Source organism: Musca autumnalis, unplaced genomic scaffold (assembly GCF_047663935.1).
Source record: "Musca autumnalis isolate F117 unplaced genomic scaffold, ASM4766393v1 scaffold_4, whole genome shotgun sequence".
In the NCBI taxonomy this organism is placed as follows: Eukaryota; Metazoa; Arthropoda; class Insecta; order Diptera; family Muscidae; genus Musca; species Musca autumnalis.
The window spans coordinates 18,262,306-18,280,568 of record NW_027411977.1 but is presented as its reverse complement, the minus strand read 5'-3'; the positions used below and the strand labels follow the sequence as shown (position 1 = coordinate 18,280,568).

General features: G+C 40.4%; 1 protein-coding gene across 3 annotated transcripts in view; it reads right to left on the bottom strand.

The window, feature by feature from the left end:
• Eip63F-1 (Ecdysone-induced protein 63F 1) overlaps positions 1–18,263 on the bottom strand; it is a 320,395-nt gene that overhangs the window by 254,439 nt on the left and 47,693 nt on the right. The window contains exon 1 of one of the 3 annotated variants that reach the window (XM_073986985.1): positions 16,764–17,434. The exons of the other annotated variants lie outside the window; for them this stretch is intronic. Coding sequence (XP_073843086.1) covers positions 16,764–16,799 — 36 coding nt within the window. The 5' untranslated portion in view covers positions 16,800–17,434. Of the gene's footprint in view, positions 1–16,763; positions 17,435–18,263 lie in introns of those variants that run through there. 3 annotated transcript variants of the gene reach the window in all.

The following is an 18,263-nucleotide window of genomic DNA, read 5'->3' as shown; positions in this document are numbered from 1 at the left end:
GGCGATTTTAATGCCAAAATTGGAACGGAGAATATTTTTGGCCCAACAGTCGGGAAATTCAGTCTCCACAGTGAAACATGTGACAATGGTGAGGCTGATAGACTTCGCAGCTGCAAAAAACATGGTAGTTAGCAGTACCAGATTTAATCATCTCGATATTCATAAGGGCACCTGGCTGTCTTCAGATCAAAGAACAAGTAATCAAATTGATCATGTTGTGATAGATGGAAGACATTCATCGAGCGTGTTGGATGTATGAACGTTCCGAGGCGCAAACATTAATTCGGACCACTACATTGTTGCAGCAAAAGTACGTACCCGTCTAAACGTTGCAAATAAAGCACGAACAGACACAACGCGGAAGTTGGACGTCGATAGGCTGCAAACACAACAGATAGCCATAGAAAATTCCACTCAACTAGCCCAACTGCTTAACGCGATCACTCCTTGTCCCGATAACATAACAACACAATGGTAAAATATTGCCCACTCCATGCAAACAGCCGCAAAATCCATACTTGGATTCCAGAGACCTCCTCAAAGGAATTCATGGTATGACCAGGAGTGTCGTGCTGCTACCGAAGAGAAAAATGCGGCATATAGAGCTACTTTACACAGAGGAGAGAAGAGAAACGTATTTTCCGTAAGAAAAAGAGTGAAATGGGAAAGCGGGAGTGTGAAAAAAATCGAGATGTACAGGAGCCAGAATGAAGTCCGAAAATTTTACCAAAGAGTGAAACATCAAACAGATGGCTTTGGTACAGGCACATCCTAATGTAGAGACCAGCAAGGTAATCTGGTAACAGATACAGATAGCGTGCTCAGGATATGGAAGGAACATTTCTCCAATCTGCTGGTATCCAATAGTAGCGAAGACGATGATACCACAGATCCAATCCCAGAAGATGGTATAGAATGTATACCGCCCGGCCAAGATGAGGTAAAACAGCAATCAACCGACTGAAGAATAATAAAGCAGCAGGAGCCGATGGCTTACCAGCCGAGCTGTTAAAACCGGATGCATACACCTTATCAGCGCATCGCCTCCGGTTTTAAACAGCTCGGCTGGTAAGCCATCGGCAGGAAGCACCATCTGGCAGGAAGAACGCGTACCTGACGATTGGAACCTGAGCATCCTATGTCCCGTCCACAAGAAAGGAGATAAGACTGTATGTTCCAACTATAGGGGCATAAATCTTCTCCCTATTTCCTATAAGATAGTGTCAGGGATATTGTGCGAACGACTAAAGCCAATGGTCAACGAAATAATTGGGACATACCAATGTGGCTTTAGACCTGGCAAGTCCACCATTGACCAGATATTTACCCTGCGGCAAATCCTAGAGAAGACCTAAGAGATGCAGATTGACACATATCACCTTTTTGTCGATTATAAAGCAGCATTCGACCGTCCCCTCCGATCAAAGGTATTCCATGCAATATCTGAATTTGGTATCCCCGCAAAGCTCATCCGGCTTTGTAAGATGACTTTAACTGATACTAGCTCCTCAGTTAAAATTGGAAAGAACCTCTCCGAAGAATTTTGTACCAAAAGAGGTTTCAGACAAGGAGGCAGCCTTTCGTGTGACCTATTCAACATTTTGCTGGAAAAGGTAATACGAGATGCAAATGTCAAAAGAAATGGCACAATTTACACCAATAGCCACATGTAACTTGCTTATCCTGATGACATAGACAACATGGGACGATCAGTAAAGGAAGTAACTGATACCTTTAGGAAGGTCGAAGCAGAATCTGCGAAAGTAGGTCTGGCGGTATACGGCGAAAAGACCAAACTGATGGTGTCGACGGGCAAAGCGTCCATAGAGCTCGGACCAACTGTGGAAGTTGGTACCTATAATTTTGAGGTAGTTAAAGACTTCGCCTACCTCGGCTCTGCCATAAACACAACAAACAACATCAGTTGTGAAATAAGAAGAAGAATTGTATTGGCCAACAGATGCTACTATGGTCAAAGTAAGCAATTTAAAAACAAAGCCACATCTCGTCAAACAAAAATAACACTATACAAAACGCTGATACTGCCCGTGCTAATGTATGGCTCCGAAGCATGGGTACTTGCGCAAGCAGATAAGGCAGTGCTTGGTGTGTTTGAGAGGAAAATTCTTCGAAAGATCTACGGACCAATCTGCGTTGACGGTGAATATTGACATCGTATGAACCACGAGCTATATCAGCTATACAAAGACATGAATATAGTTAAACGTATCGAGAAGCAACGATTGCGTTGGCTAGGCCATATGATGAGAATGAGCAATGATGAACCAGTTAAAAAGGCGTATGAATACATGCCACATGGCGGTGCACGCAGAATCGGCAGGCCTAAGCTTCGATGTTGCATACAAGTGGATGAAGAAATGAAAAGGCGCGGTATTCCAAAAAGCGAAGCGAAAAATAGAGAGGAATTGTAGATCTTTTCTTAGTTCAGTCTATGGAACAAATGTTCTGTAATGGGTCAGCTAAGTAAGTAAGTATGATTGAAATTCTCTAAAATTAAGTGTTTTAGGAGGAATCCCATAAGGTCGACCATTAAAATTAATTTACGTGGAAGCTGTGTTGGCATAAATGTAGAAAAATAGATAAAAATGGGTTGAAGCTAACAAGTTTTTTATGCTCCCTTCCGATTTCTGCCTTAACCTTACATTTTATAGACATATGACCAAAGAAAGACTCAAAGAATACTTCATGGGCAATATGGTACTGGTGTATCATTTTTAATTAAAAATGTTGTACTTAATTTTCTGAATTTAAATATATTACAATTTTACTTTTCAATTTACAAAGTTTGAGCTAAATCGATTTCTCTCTTAAAGGGATATTTTACACATTAGCCAGTTTAGGCGGTGCCGGTAGGATTTTCTGGACCTTTTTGGGTCATTATCTCAGGAAGTATGGACTTGCCCACGAAAAAAAAATTACAACGTCGTAACAGGGGCCGCAAGTGCAACCTGCTGCATCACAAATTAATAAGATCGGAGAGGAGTTGTTAAACTATACTTTTTCCAAATTTTGTGTGGGAGGTACCCAAATGAGTGGACCGATATAGTCCATATTAGAACCCGATCTATGCCTGAAAGTAATATTACCAATAGCAAAGTTTGGCTCAATTCGGTTACTCCCTCCTAGAGTTATCATGGCCACAATCTTGGCGAAAAATTTTGAACCTTTGTGGGGGAGGTACCGAAATGAGTGGATCTTCGAACTTAAACTAAGTTTGGACAAAATATTGAAAGACCCAAAATTTGAACCAAATATGTTGATCCGCTCCAACTACGACACATGGTATTATATTTTTTCGGAAAATGTTTGAACTTTTGTGGGGGAGGCACCTGAAGGAGTGGACCGATATGGCCATCTTCGAACTTAAATCAAATCTGGACAAAATATTTCGATACCCAAAATTTGAACCGAATCGATTGATCCGTTCGAGAGTTGTCGTTGGGGTCTGTACTTTCAAAAAACCCTGTTTACAGTGTAATACTAATTACATGGCTGAAATATTCAGGAAATGTCACAAACATCACTGAGGGGTATTTTGCCACTATTGAAAATTTGATGCTGCCTGGACAGGGAATCGAACCCACGACCTCCAGCGTGCAAGGCAGTGGTGCAAACCATTGCACCACAGTGGCAGCCAATAATAATTAAATTGATACCTTCGCCGGTCTCCAATATGTGACACCTTTTAGCTGTAATATTCTATCTAAAATTACAAACACAGATTGTGCAGTGTAAAAATGCATTCCAAGGCGTTTTTACAAAATGTTTATCGCCCCCCTCCCAATTCATAGGCAAGGTCAGTTACAAATGCTTACAAATTCCAACAATTACAATATTCAAAGTGTAATTAATAGTTTGGAAATTAAATAATTGAACGTTTTCTTGGATTATCATCATCAATGACGGCGGGGAGACGCCAATGTCAATGAAAATGACACCAACACCAACCTGACTACCTGTTAATACCACCACAACGGCAATTGTTGTCACTATCATTTACACGTTATTGTCATTAACCGAAAACAAAAATCTGATTTGAAATTTTGATTAGCTGCCTCCGTGGATGCGCGAGGGTGGAGGTGGCCGATTGCAGCATGAGGAAGTAATGAGTTGAAGATAATTAAAATTGAATTGAAATAAGCCGCATGCTAAGGTCGAGGTCTTTGGTGGCAGCAACGTGGGCTACGTGTTATTGTTGGTGACCCACTAAAGACGTGTCCAAATTTGGAATTACCATTTAGTAGATTCTTGCTGTGTTGCTTTATTTTTGGGGAGATTACATAGTTGTAGTTGTTGGTATTTCCAATATTTAATTGAACATTTTGTAAATTTAATTGAATTACAGTTATAAGGCAAATGATTAATTGCTGTCTGTCTGCCTTTGCATACATATAAGGAAGGTGAATTGATAATGTGGTGGATTTAAATGAAGCCATGGCCAAAAATTGGACTTTAAACAAAAAGAGAAGGTAAGTTGGAGCTTCGATCAGTGAAACGTAAAACGATTTTTAAGCAATTCCTGGGCTTTGTTAAGAGTTGCAAAAAAAACTTGCCTCTCCTATTAACTTCTTCTTCTTCTTCTTTAGTATTTTCTCTTAAAAAAAATCTTGGAAAAATATTGTTGGGGAAAAATTATTAATTGTCTAGTTGACAATGAGCCATGAAACCGCAATAAAATAAACAATAGCGTTACTGTTCTAAATGCATTCGATAAAATGTTTGTTGTTTTTATTCAATCTCAGGGTGGGATTTTTTTGCAAAGAGAATCTTGTTAATAAAAATGATTTTACGCACCCCCATTGTTTATAAAAAAATTCAAACACCCATACAAAAAATTAAAACAAAAAAATTGCTACGCAAAAATAATATTCCCAGAATTTGCAGGAGGAAACAGCCATAGATAAAGTGAATAAGTCAGCCACCCAGCCAGTCAGAGGATGAACCAGCAAAAAAAAAACAACAAAACAAAAAAAATCAAATCGATGCTTTATTATAAACAAATTGCTGGGGAAAATTGCAAAAATAATAGATTTATGAAAACGCAACAACAACAATAACAATGACCACAGTAACGTTTCGGCGACGAAAACGTCAACGACGCTTAGAGTAAATATGGCTAAAAATATTCACATGCAAGAAAAAAAGGCAACAACAACAACCAACCAAAGAAATGAACAGAACAGAGATCATACAGATGGACGGACAGACAGACATACGGACACACTCACACCACAGCTGTGTCTACAAAACGCCTCATAGACAGGGCATTGCCAAAAAAATATTTAACTGAAAATTTGTTAACAAAAAAAATAAGAAGAAGCAGCAGCAACAGCGGCACTACAAGTAAAAACAACTGATTATAAAAATATTAAACAACAAAAAAAGCAACAAAAAAAAAACGGTCACAATAAACAAAACAGAAAATATGGGGTAAATATTTAATATTTGGAGCTTCAATTTTTACACAAAACGCCAAAATTTCTTTTGAAGAAATTTTTTTTTGCAAATATTTACAAAAAAATTTTAACACAAAAATTAGGAAATTTCAGGCTAAATGATTATATCTCTTCTGAAGAATAAAATTTATCTGACAGGGCCATTAATCAGCAGTTGGTTCTACGCTCCGCACTGCAGGTTTCTATAGCTAAAAAAAAGATTCTAATTTTCAAACATATTTCTTAAAGGGTCGATAGATACCAATCAACGTTCCTTAACGGATTTAACATGGCAAAGCAGCCCAGGACTTTCTTGGACCCTCTTTAATATCAAGAGGATACTGTTGTTGTTGTATCGGTGTTTTTATGATATGTTTGTAAGTTCCTTTCCCACTTAATCTGGCTCTGGGTCTATGTCCAGCTCTAGGAATATGGCTGTTTTGATGGCATATAACCACAGATCTACTGGATTTAGTTGAGTAGTTTGGGCAGGGCAGTTGAACAGATGAAGGGTGTCGTGCGGGCCTACGCCGCACAGTCGTTCAGACTAGTTTTTTCCTGGTCAAAACTCTGTAACTTTTGAACGGATAGAGTGATTTTCATATTTTTTATACCCTCAGCATTTATGTTAACATACACTTTCATGCGGACAAAATGCGCTTTATCGAAATAATCGCTTTAGACGACAATTTGGAGTCGATTTACCTATGTCCATCCGTCTGTCTGTTTGGCTGGAGCGCACTATAACTCTTGAACGGATTAACCGATTTGATCCAAAATTTGGCTTTCGTAATAAACTTAGTTTAAGTTCAAAAATGAGCCATATCGGTTCACTCCTTCAGGCAATTCCCCCATAAAAGTTCAAAAATGTTCGGAAAAAATGTGGGCACGATAACTCTTGAACTGAGTAACCGATTTATCCTATACTTTGCACATCGTAAAATTCCTATCAAACATTGACAAGGTTCCAATACAGACTCTATCGGTCCACTCCTTCGGGCACCTCCCACACAAAATGTCGGAAAAGTTCAGTTTAGGACCTGGTCTCGAATCGCTTTGATTTTTGTTTACGCAAGTTGTATTCGCTGTCCTCTATACAATGCTGTAAGTTTCATTAGGGGCAAGTCCATACCTCCTGAGAAAATAGCCTGAAAGTTACAAAAAACCCTATGTAGTGGTTGGAGCTCAAGATAACTCTCGAACTGATTTGCCGATTCGGTCCAAAATTTGGTTTTCGTAATATTTTGTCCAAACTTAGTTCAAGTTCAAAGATGGATTATATCGGTCCACGCCTTCCGGTACCTCCCCCACAAAAGTTCGAAAATGTTCGGAAAATTTGTGCGTACGATAACTCTTGAAGGGAGTAACCGATTACGTCCATACTTTCGTGAAATTTCTACCAGACTTAGATAAGGTTCCAATATGGACTCAATCGATTCACTCCTTCGGTTGCCTCCCTCACAAAATTTCGGAAAAGTTCAGTTTAGGACCTGCTCTCGAATCCCTTTGTAACAACTTATATTTACTGCTCCCCATACGACGGTACAAGTTCCATAAGGGGCAAGTCCATATCATACTTCCAGAGAAAGTAGCCTAAAAGTTGCCAAAAACCCATATGACACCGTGTGTAGTGGATGGAGTGCAAGCTAACTCGCGAAAGGATCTGCGATTCGGTCTAAAATATTGCCTTCGGAATATTTAGTAAAAACTTTGTTTAAGTTCAAAGATAAGCCATATCGGTCCACTCCTTCAGGTACCTCTCCCACAAAAGTTCAATAATGTTCGAAAAAACTGTGCGCGCTCGATAACTCTTGAAAGGAGTTGCCGATTGGGTCCATACATTACATATCCTGATATTTCTTTCAGATATAAATTAGTTTCGAATATGAACTACTTCCTGAGAAAATGACCTGAAAGCTGTAAACCCGCTATGGCCTCATGCGTTGTGGATGGAGCACGCGGTAACTCTCGAACGTATAAACCGATTCGATACAAAATTTGGCAATCGTAATATTTTGCCCATAGTTAAATATAGTTCTAAGATGGGCCTTATCGGTCCACTCCCTCGGGTACCTCCCCCACAAAAGTTCAAATTTGTTCGCAAAAATTATGTGCGTGATAACTCTCGAAGGCAGTAACCAATATGGTTCATACTTTGTACATCGTAATATTTCTACCAGACATAGATCAAATTTGAATATGGACTCTATATGTCAACTCCTTCGGGTAACTTCCACACAAAATGGCGGAAAAATGCAGTTTAGGACTTCCTCTCGAATCGTTTTGATTTTTCTTGCAACAGGTCGCACTCAAGGCCCCTATTACGATGGTACAAGTTTTTTGAGGGAAAAGTCCATACTTCTTGAGAAATGACCCGAAAGCTGTAAAAACCCCTACGGACAGCAAGTATAGTAGCTGGTGCGCACAACAACTCTCGAACCGAATACTGCGTTGGTCCACACTTTGCATATCGTATGTCCTCGAAAATTAGATAAAATTCGAAGGTGGTGCTTATAGGTCCAATTCTTACGCGCGATATCTCATAAACGGAGCCACCGATTTTGTCCAAACTTTGAATCTCGAAAAATTGTGTCCAAACTTAGTTTATATTCAAAATTGGGCCCTATCGGTCCACTCCTTGGGGTAACACCCACACAAATGTTCAACATTTTTGTTTGAGTGCGATGAAGGGCCTGTTCTAGGGTCCCTTCGAAATTTTTTCCGAAGGTACACCTAGTGTACTTCTTTATAGCGATAACGTGTTTTTCGTGGGCAAGTCCATGTTTCCTGATATAATTATCCAAAGGTCTATATTAAATGGTGACCAATTGAATGACTGGCGGGTACGATATCTATCGAGAGGAACGACTCCCAAAATAAGACCCACTTCCAAAAAAGTACTATGTCGGTCAATTCCTTTATGTACACCCCTGCAAAACTTTTGACCTTTAATTAAAATCCATATTTTTGTCGGCAAGCTCATACGCCCAAAATTCTAAAACCCATACTTTTTTTAAAGTAGTTTTTCAGTTCACACAGGCTGAGGAGACAGAGATATGTCGGCAAAGCCGACTGATAATATTTTACTTGTTTTAAATAATTTTTCGTTAAAGTCGAGCTCAATGACCAATGATTTTTTGCAAGTGAAAAAGGAAAGCTGACTATTCGAACCCACACAACCACCATTATGTGACATGTTTCGCTGTTGGTAGCAGCTCATCAGACATATCGGCTGTGGATTGGCTTCTCTGACATCAAACTTTTCATTTCTCAAATGCAACCAACAACGAAGTATGTCACATATGATGGTTGTGTGGGTCGAATCGTCGGCTTTACTAACGAGAAATTAATTAACAAATATATGACTTGTTCTCTTCAAAAGATGAATAGGTAGGTATCTGCAAAAGCAATTAATCATCAATTTGGTTTGAGACTCACTCCCAGCAATTTGGTCACCGTAGAATTTAGGGCTATTGGTAAAAGTGTAGTAGGTACCTGAAGGAATGCTTCAACGTAGCCCATTTTGAAATTAGATGTAATTTTGGGTCTCATTCACTTCTTATTTATAAGGGCCCGCCAGAAATTTTAGATGGTCACCTTAGGATTTAGAACTATTGAACCATTCGGTTAAGTTTAAGGATGCGCAGCCATCTAATAGAATAGTGACCGTTGACCATTGTCTTCACCCCAGGCAGGTTAGAGGTGATGAAGATGATGTGAAGTTAGGGGTATGTGGTAAAGATGATGAAAGAGTGTAAATTGTTAAAGATGATGTATAGATGTGAAGATAATGATGATCGATCACAGTTGCAGATGAGGTAAAGATGTAGGGTTGATGGTGTGGTACGATGATGATGGGGTTGATGAAGTGGAGATGAAGATGTATGTCGTTGGTCAATTGCTTTACAGAAGAGAATTATGTTAGTTAGGGACCTTTGCCAAGCCACGATATTGCGTATGTCATGCAGAGCCTTCCTGCAATCAAGGATAGCTCCAGAGTTAATGGTCCATGACTTGAGGGCCGCTTGAGTATCGACGTATATAGTCACCGGCCCTACAAGACTACCTTCAAGCCTTTCCACAAGTTCTGCTGCTTTCCTGATAGCAAGAATCTCCGCCTAAAAAACGCTGCAGCTATCGTCAAGCTTGTATAAGTATTTAATTAGTGGGTTCTAGCAGTCGACGCCAGCACCAGTGTTGTGCAAGAACAGCATTTGGACTCGGTGAGTCAGGATCGTGGCGAAGTTTACACTACGGACATTCGAAAATTTTAAAACTAATTTATAGTCGACTTGAGTTAAATGACATCTCTTGTGTAAGGGATTCGTTCAAGTTTGACTCCTTATCCGTTATAATTCCAAGCAGTGAAGCATAGGCTGAGGACATATATTATCTGGACGGTCTGGCAATACACACAGACAGATTGGACCAGTATCCAGTTGCCCACGATAATAGGATGACCTTCCGTAAAACTTTCAAAAGAAATGTTGAACTTTGTGAGGGAGACACCATAGGAGTGGACCAATCGACAAAATATTACGAGGTCCAAAATTTGAACCAAGTCGGTTGCTCTGTTTATCAGATATCTTATCGAATATTTTTGAACTTTAAAGGGGGAGGTTACCGAAAGGAGAGAACCATCTTCGAACTTTGTCTAAGATTTGTAGAAATATTGCGATCTACAAAGTTCGGAACGGACCAAGTGGATGACAAGATCGAAAAACGCAGTACATATTTCAAATTTGAGAAATAAAGCAACAAATAGAGAGGAACGCAAATCGTTTCTTAGTTCGCCTTATAGGACAAATGTTCTGCAGAGGGTCAACTAAGTAGGTAGACGAAGTCTTTTAACTACCTTAAAATTATATGAATCAACTTCCACATATTTTGCGTCAATACCATCAGCTTGGTGTTGTCGCTATTTACTGCCAGACCCACTTTAGCAGATTCTCCTTCAACCTTCTTAAAGGTATCAGTTACTTATTTTACTGATCGGTCCATGATGTCCATGTCGTCGGCATAAGCGAGTAACATGTGGCTATTGGAATATATTTGCCATTTCTTTTGACGCTTACATCTCGTATAACATGCTGACTTCTTGTCTGAAACCTCTTTTGGTACTGAACTGTTCAGAGACTTCTTTTCTATATTTACTGATGATCGGATACCAATTAAAGTCATATTACAAAGCCGAATGAGCTTTGCTGGGATACCAAATTCAAACATGGCTTGGACTACTCTTGAACTTAAGAGGCTACCGCAGGCTGCTCTATTATCGACAAAAAGCGGCGATCTGCATCTCTTGGGTCTTCAACAGGATTTGCCGAAGGGTTATTATTTGGCCAATGGTGGATTTGCCATTGGTATGGTCCAATTATTTCGTTAACCATAGGCTTTAGTCGTTCGCACAATATACCTGACACTATCTTGTATGCAATATGGAGAAGACTTATGTCCCTATAGTTAGAACATACAGTCTTATCTGCTTTCTTTTGGGCGGGGCACAGGATGTTCAGGTTCCAATAGTCGTGTACGCGTTTTTCCTGCCAGGTGGTGTTAGCGAGCAGATGCATACACCTTATACACAGCGTCGCCTCCACTTTAAACAGCTCGGCTGGTAAGTCATCGGCTCCTGCTGCCTTTTTATTGTTCAGCCGGTTTATTACTGTCTTTACCTCATTTTAGCGGGGCGGTATAAATCCAATACCATCTTCAGGGATTGGATCTGTGGTATCTTTATCGTCTTCGCTACTGTTGGATACCAATAGTTTGGAAAATGGTATTTCCATATCCTGAGCACACTATTTGTATGTGTTACGAAATTACCTTGTTGGTCTCTACAGTAGGATGTGCCTGTACCAAAGACTTCAGTTTGTTGTTTTACACTTTGGCAGAATTTTCGGACTTCATTCTGGCTCCTGCACAACTTTTTTCTGCGGAAGAGGCGTTTCTCCTCCCTATACCTCTATCGTGCGATACGCGTTGCAGCTGATTGTAGAGTAGCCCTATATGCCGCATTTTTCTCTTCGGTGGCAGCACGACACTCCTGGTCATACAGTGGATTCCTTGGTGGAGGTCTCTGGTTTCCAGGTATGGATTTTTCGGCTGTTTGCATGGATTGAGCAATACTTTGGACTGTGCTGATATGTTGTCAGAACGAGAAGTGGTTCGTTAAGCAATTGGGCCAATTGAATGGAATATCCTGTGTTTATCTATTGTGTTGCAGCATCTTCTTCTTTTTCGCATGGGCCCTCTAGAGGTTTCTAAAATACTGTCTGAACATGAAGTGCTCTCTCCCAGCGACGTGGAGCTTGCCGCAGTTACAGGAGGATTTGACATATGCCTGTGACCTCCTAGGAGAATTAAATTTCTTTCGGGATTTCTTCTTCTAAGGAAGAGTTTAGAGTGCCTGACAATTAACAACGTCTAAGCACTAGCGTAAATTTTTAGGAAGTCTGTGGGCGCCAAGGTTGAGCTATATGGGCTCATCCGCTGCCATCCCTACTGCCTTGCCCGCCATAATAACGCATATATCTTTAGACCCTATTCCCCAAGTACTTCGAGTTGGCTCTTACAGATATATTGGTAGTGCTGAAGTTATTTATCCCATGAAGCTTGTTAGGGTTATACCTCCTATGATCGGTCGTGATTGCAGCATACCAATGTCGAACTTCCGTAATGTGTCTGTTCGTACTTTATTTGTTACGTTTAATCGGGTACGTACCTTTGCTGCAACAAGGTCGTGGTCCGAGTCTATGTTTGCTCCTTGGAACGATCGTACATCCAACACGCTCGATGAATGTCTTCCATCTTTCACAACGTGATCAATTTGATTTCTTGTTTTCTGGTCTGGAGAGAGCCAGGTCTGTTCGTCCTTGTCCTCGGTTGGAGCACGAGCGCAGATAAAGCTAATGTTGAAGAATTATACTTTTATCCGTATTGTAGCAAGTTTTTATTCACTGGGGTGAAGCTGGACACCTAATATTTTAAGCTCCGACCAACTACAAATCCGCAAACACATGTACATGTACTGCTGGTCAAATACCCGAAGTAAGACCAAACTTCCGAGCAGAGGCGACGGTATTAGCAAATGAGCATGATGAGCTTCATCGAGCCAACCCCAATGACCCCAGAGCCAGGGAGCTGTCACTGGAAGTTAACAGGCTGGTCGGCGAACATAAGCGGAACAAGTGGTTAAAACATCTGCAGAGTTGGAACATTGGAGCCGGTATAAGTGAATTGTGGGCAACTGTTAAGTCACTCTCGAACCCTGGAAGGATGGAAGATAGGACCTCAGTCACATTTAGCGAAGTTACGTTGACTGACCCGAAGAGGTGCTTAAGTTATTTCAATCGACAGTTTGTCGAGCATTCCGAGAGAGACAGGGCGAAGAGAAGAGTATTACGTCGCATCAAATCTCTTCCCGCCGAGGAGGAACCACCACAGTTTACAATGGATGATGTTGCCAATGTCATCAGGAACGCTAAATCATCCAAAGCGTTGGGCCCTGATGGAATCTCCATGGTAATGCTGAAGCAGCTGAATGAGCCGGTAGTGAAGTATCTCACTAAAGTTCTCAACTTGTCGCTAGCCGCCCTCGTTGTTCCCGAAGTCTGGAAAATGGGCAGGGTGGTCCCACTACGGAAGCCCGGCAAGGATGCCAGCATAAGTGAATCGTACAGGCCGATTTCGCTTTTGTCGCCCGTAGCAAAGACCCTTGAGGCCTTAGTCCTCCCCAGTATCAGAAATAGCTATCAAGTTGCCGATCATCAGCATGGATTCCGTAAGCAGCACAGCACGACAACTGCGCTGCACGCCATTACCACACATATTTGTCAAGGACTCAACCAGAGACGGCCGTGCGATAGAACAGTGATGGTGGCGATTGACTTATCAAAAGCCTTTGATACAGTCAGGCACTCCACGTTGTTCGAGGACATTGAGCAAACAACCCTCCGGCCAATCTTGAAACTTTGGATAGTCAAATGTTGACGCCAGTCATACGCGGAATTCAGGAACAAAACGTCCAAACCCTGTAGAGTGAAACAGGGAATTCCCCAAGGTGGGGTAATATCTCCGGAACTGTTTAACCTCTACCTCTCCTGTATTCCGCCCCCTCCAGACGGCATCGAGATCGTAACGTATGCGGATGATTGCACGATCCTGGCGTCGGGTACATATCCTGATGACATCTGTGAGAGACTGAACAGCTATTTAACCGATCTTACCACCTTTTTCCATTCGAGGAATATGCAGATTTCCGCCACAAAATCAACAGCCAATCTGTTCACCACATGGACAGCGCAGTTTGGAAGAGAATTGGTAATGTCGTGGTCCACGGTAACAGAATTCCGACCACAAACTGCCCCAAAATAGGGGTCACATTCGACACTACATTCAAATCGTGCTCGCACGCCACAGCTATCTGCGACAAACTGAAATGTAGAAACAAGGTCCTCAAGTCCCTAGCCCGGCAACACTTGGAGTGCAGATAAAGAAACCTTGTTGACCACATATAACGCAATAGGTCGGTTTGTGGCAAGCTATGCGGCGCCAGTTTGGTCCCCGAGATTATGTGATACGAATTGGAAAAAGATTCAAACTTGCCAGAATGCCGCCCTGAGAACAGCAACAGGGTGCCTCCTCAAATCTTCAGTGCATTATCTACATGAGGAGGCAAAGATTCTTCCAGTAAAGCAACACAATGAGATGCTTTCGTTGCAGTACCTGCTTGGATGTTACTGTGTGAGCCATCCCAATCACCATCTTGTGGGTAGGCCCGACACATGCAGGCATATCAGGAAGGATATTCATGCTCTAGAGAGGGAGATCCAACAATATAGGAGGGAACCCCTAGATCAACAGGCATATCAAGCCGGTTTAAATAGTGTTCACACGGATGCAGTTGCTAAGGCCATAAGCAAATATAGTGCGAATAAAGTCCTCGGAGTATATCCCCCATCGATCGCAACTGAGGAGCGTCAGCTGCCACGACAAACTAGAGTAGTTTTGACTCAACTACGCTCGGGATATTGCAGTCGCCTAAATTCTTATTGGACAGAAATCTACCACGCCGTGGAAGACATCTGCCCAGTATGCGGTATGGGCCCGCACGACACAAAACAGCTTCCAGTGGATCTCCATGGTAATGCTAAAGCAGCTGGATGAGCCGGGAGTGGAGTATCTCACTAAAGTTTTCAACTTGTCGCTAGCCGCCCTCATTGTTCCCGAAGTCTGGAAAATGGACAGGGTGGTCCCACTACGGAAGCCCGGCAAGGATGTCAGCAAAAGTGAATCGTACAGGCCGATTTCGCTTTTGTCGCCCGTAGCAAAGACCCTTGAGGCCCTAGTCCTCCCCAGTATCAGAAATAGCTATCAAGTTGCCGATCATCAGCATGGATTCCGTAAGCAGCACAGCACGACAACTGCTCTGCACGCCATTACCACACATATTTGTCAAGGACTCAACCAGTGACGGCCGTGTGATAGAACAGTGATGGTGGCTATAGCAACTGAGGAGCGTCAGCTGCCACGACAAACAAGAGTAGTTTTGGCTCAACTACGCTCGGGATATTGCAGTCGCCTAAATTCTTATTGGGCGGAAATCTACCGCGCCGAGACATCTGCCCAGTATGCGGCATGGGCCCGCACGACACAAAACACCTTCCAGTGGATCTGTGGTTACAACCCATCGAAGCAGCCACTTTCCTGGAACTGTAGATAGACCCAGAGCCAGATTGACTGTTACAACAATAACAAGAACTACAAATCCGCAACCAAACTTATGCTTTATGTAATGCAGCTATAGTACAGTGCGTCACATTTAGGTGTTGTTGAGACGCCGTTGCCAATTCATCGTATTTCCTGTATTTTCAGTAATATCGGCCTTGTATTTTTCAAGTACATCGGCCAATGGGTAAACTGCATCTTCTCTATGAAGAGTGCAAACATTCCAGATGCAGATTCGCAGATCATTGTCCTTAAAACGTTTGCGGGGGTTGTCATTTTTAGAGGAGTTCATTTCTATTTTTTTATTTTTTCGAGAATTGTCTGGAATACAAAAATGAACACGATCTGGGAAATGGCCTTTAACCGGAGATGTCCTATGGAATGGAACGAATTTGATCTAAGTTTGGAACAAAGTGCAATGGCTTTTAGGCCTTCCTTAGGAGAATAAACTTTTCCCAGGAAAATTATATTTTCCATTTTATTTTCTATAGCTCCATAATGCAACGCCATGTCGACCATCATTCTCAAAAGTAGTTTTCCCTTTCTTTTCAAACACCACGAATGAAGGAGCACCAACTACTCTTGACGTAAAACCATCATTACAACTGTAACAAACGAGGGCACGAACGTCCGACTAGCCAAGCAAGAAGCAACTAAACAATAATGTCAAAACCATAAATCCTTATCTAAACTATTAAAACAACAAATAATTTTATTTACATTATTTATACGATAATTACGGGCTACGCAGAAGAAGATACCAGCTGCCGGGTACACTAGAGTGACCCAAAAAAAACAACATTTTTTTTTTTGGATTTCCTACCCCCTAATTTTTTCCATTTAATCCAAAAACCTTATATACTAAATTTTGTTGGCGACCGGTTATCGTTACCCCGTGCTAACCTAGCGATCTTTATTTACATAGTAATTTGTATGGGATCAATGGTGCATTTTCACGAAAATTTTCTAAATGCCACAAATAGGGTCCGATCGATAAAAAAACTTTACCAGTTCAATATTGTGGAAAAAAAACGACTTCTACCAAAAATTTTGAAAATCGAATCAGATTTCGATATATGTAGCTATATTGGGCCCAAAATATCCAAAATCGGCTAAACATGTATATTGGAGTTATAACAAAATCCGATCCGATTTTCAAAAATTTTTTTAAAATCGAACTGGTAAACTTTTTTCCATTGATAGGACCAAAATTGTGGTGTTGAAAATGCGACTTTGGCCCCATACAGATTACTATAAAAAAGATCGCTAGGTTGGCACCGGTTAACGTTAACCGAACGCCATAACATTTCACATATAAAGTTTTTGAACTCAGGGGGTAGGAAATCCAAAAAAAAAAAAATAAATTCTGTTTTTTGGGTCACACTTTTCCACCATCAACTTCCCTTCGCTTCGCTCCTCCTCTTCCTTAACGATTTAAATCATTAATTAATGCGATTTCATCACAATAATTTTTCAAAATTTTAAACATTTTGTTTTTGGCAAAATAATTGTAAACATTTAATTTTAGACAAATAACAACAACAACAAACGGAACGGTATAATTATCCAAATCATTACCTTAAGCTGATGACGTAGACCACTCATTGGGCTCATTCAAAACTCAACACTTACACGAGGAACACAATTTGTTTGATTTGTTTTTATTTAGAAATTTTTATTTACACTCTTTTTATAAAAAAGTTTCGTTTTTTTGTTTGAACAAAGATAACAAAAATATTACAAAATATTTGTTAAATAATTTTCACAACCGCGAAGACACACAATAACTTGCACTTGGTAGTTAGTTATTCACTATTTGAAATTAATATATTTTTTATTCAACTTAAAAAATTAATATTTTTTAATTAAAATTTAATTTATTTAAAACTTTTGTGTTTGTTTAAATTTTTAATTTTTATTTTCCTTATTTTTTTTTTCTTCAAATCACCCCTTTTAGGTGTTAATCCGTTAATACGCCACGATCGCTTCGCTTATATTCTCGAACTCGAAATATGTATTGTTTTGCCGTTATTTATTTCCTTTAGGGTTGTCTAGCGCGTAGCACGTTGATTTTGAAAATAAAATGTTTTCAAATTTTGCAATCACCCAAACTAAAGACTCATAAAACAAAATGTTTTTATTTTCCATTTTTTTATTCGTTTTCTTCTGAATTTGTTTTTGTTAGGTCAGGGCGAAGCGAATTCAGCGGTTGGCTGGCTGCTCAACGACAAACAAAACAACAAAATAAACAAAAACAAATGTTAAAGCTCTTTAAGAGACAAGTTCTCTTAAATAACATATATGAGAGCAAATCATTTTGGTAAGAGCAACAACTCAAGATCATCAGGGTTGCCATTGATTGTTAAGCGATATAGACCTTCATGGTATTTGATGGACCTTTACAAAAAATTTAAAAAAAATGAAAGATTCGTCCAAATCGTATACTCAATTCGTAAGTTATCATGCCCATCAGATTTTGTTGTTGTAGCGACCCAAATATATTCGTTCGCATACATTTCAGTTATCTGGTTCTGGTTCTTTTGTGTCCAGATTCAAAAATATTCCAACCTGAACTGGATGCGTCCATAAAGATCAGGAGCCAGGTGAGTGGGCTTAGCTGTCCATGTATTTTTGTAATCAAAGTACAGGTCGCATTTATTCTCCGATTCAAATAACAAGTAAAAAAGTATCAGTCGGCTTTGCCGACAGAGATATACCCTCAGCTTGTGTATATTGAAACAATTTTTTCCCAAAATACGTCTGTATTTAGGGGGTTTTAAAAATTTTGGGCGTTTGAAACGACAAAAATGTTGATTAGGATTAAGATCAAAAGTTTTGCGGAGGAGATACTAAAAGGAATGGATCGACATTGACCGTTATGGAAGTGGATCTCCAGGCACAACATATGGTGCAATAGGGGGTTTTTATACTCTTCGGGCTGTTTGCTCAAGAACAGGGACGTAGCCAGGATTTCATTTCGGGGGGGGGGGGGGCCCACCTGACTAAAATTTTGAAAGTTCATGTTAGCGAAAATGTCTTATTTAGCAAAGATGTAAACCATATTTTAGACTTATTCTA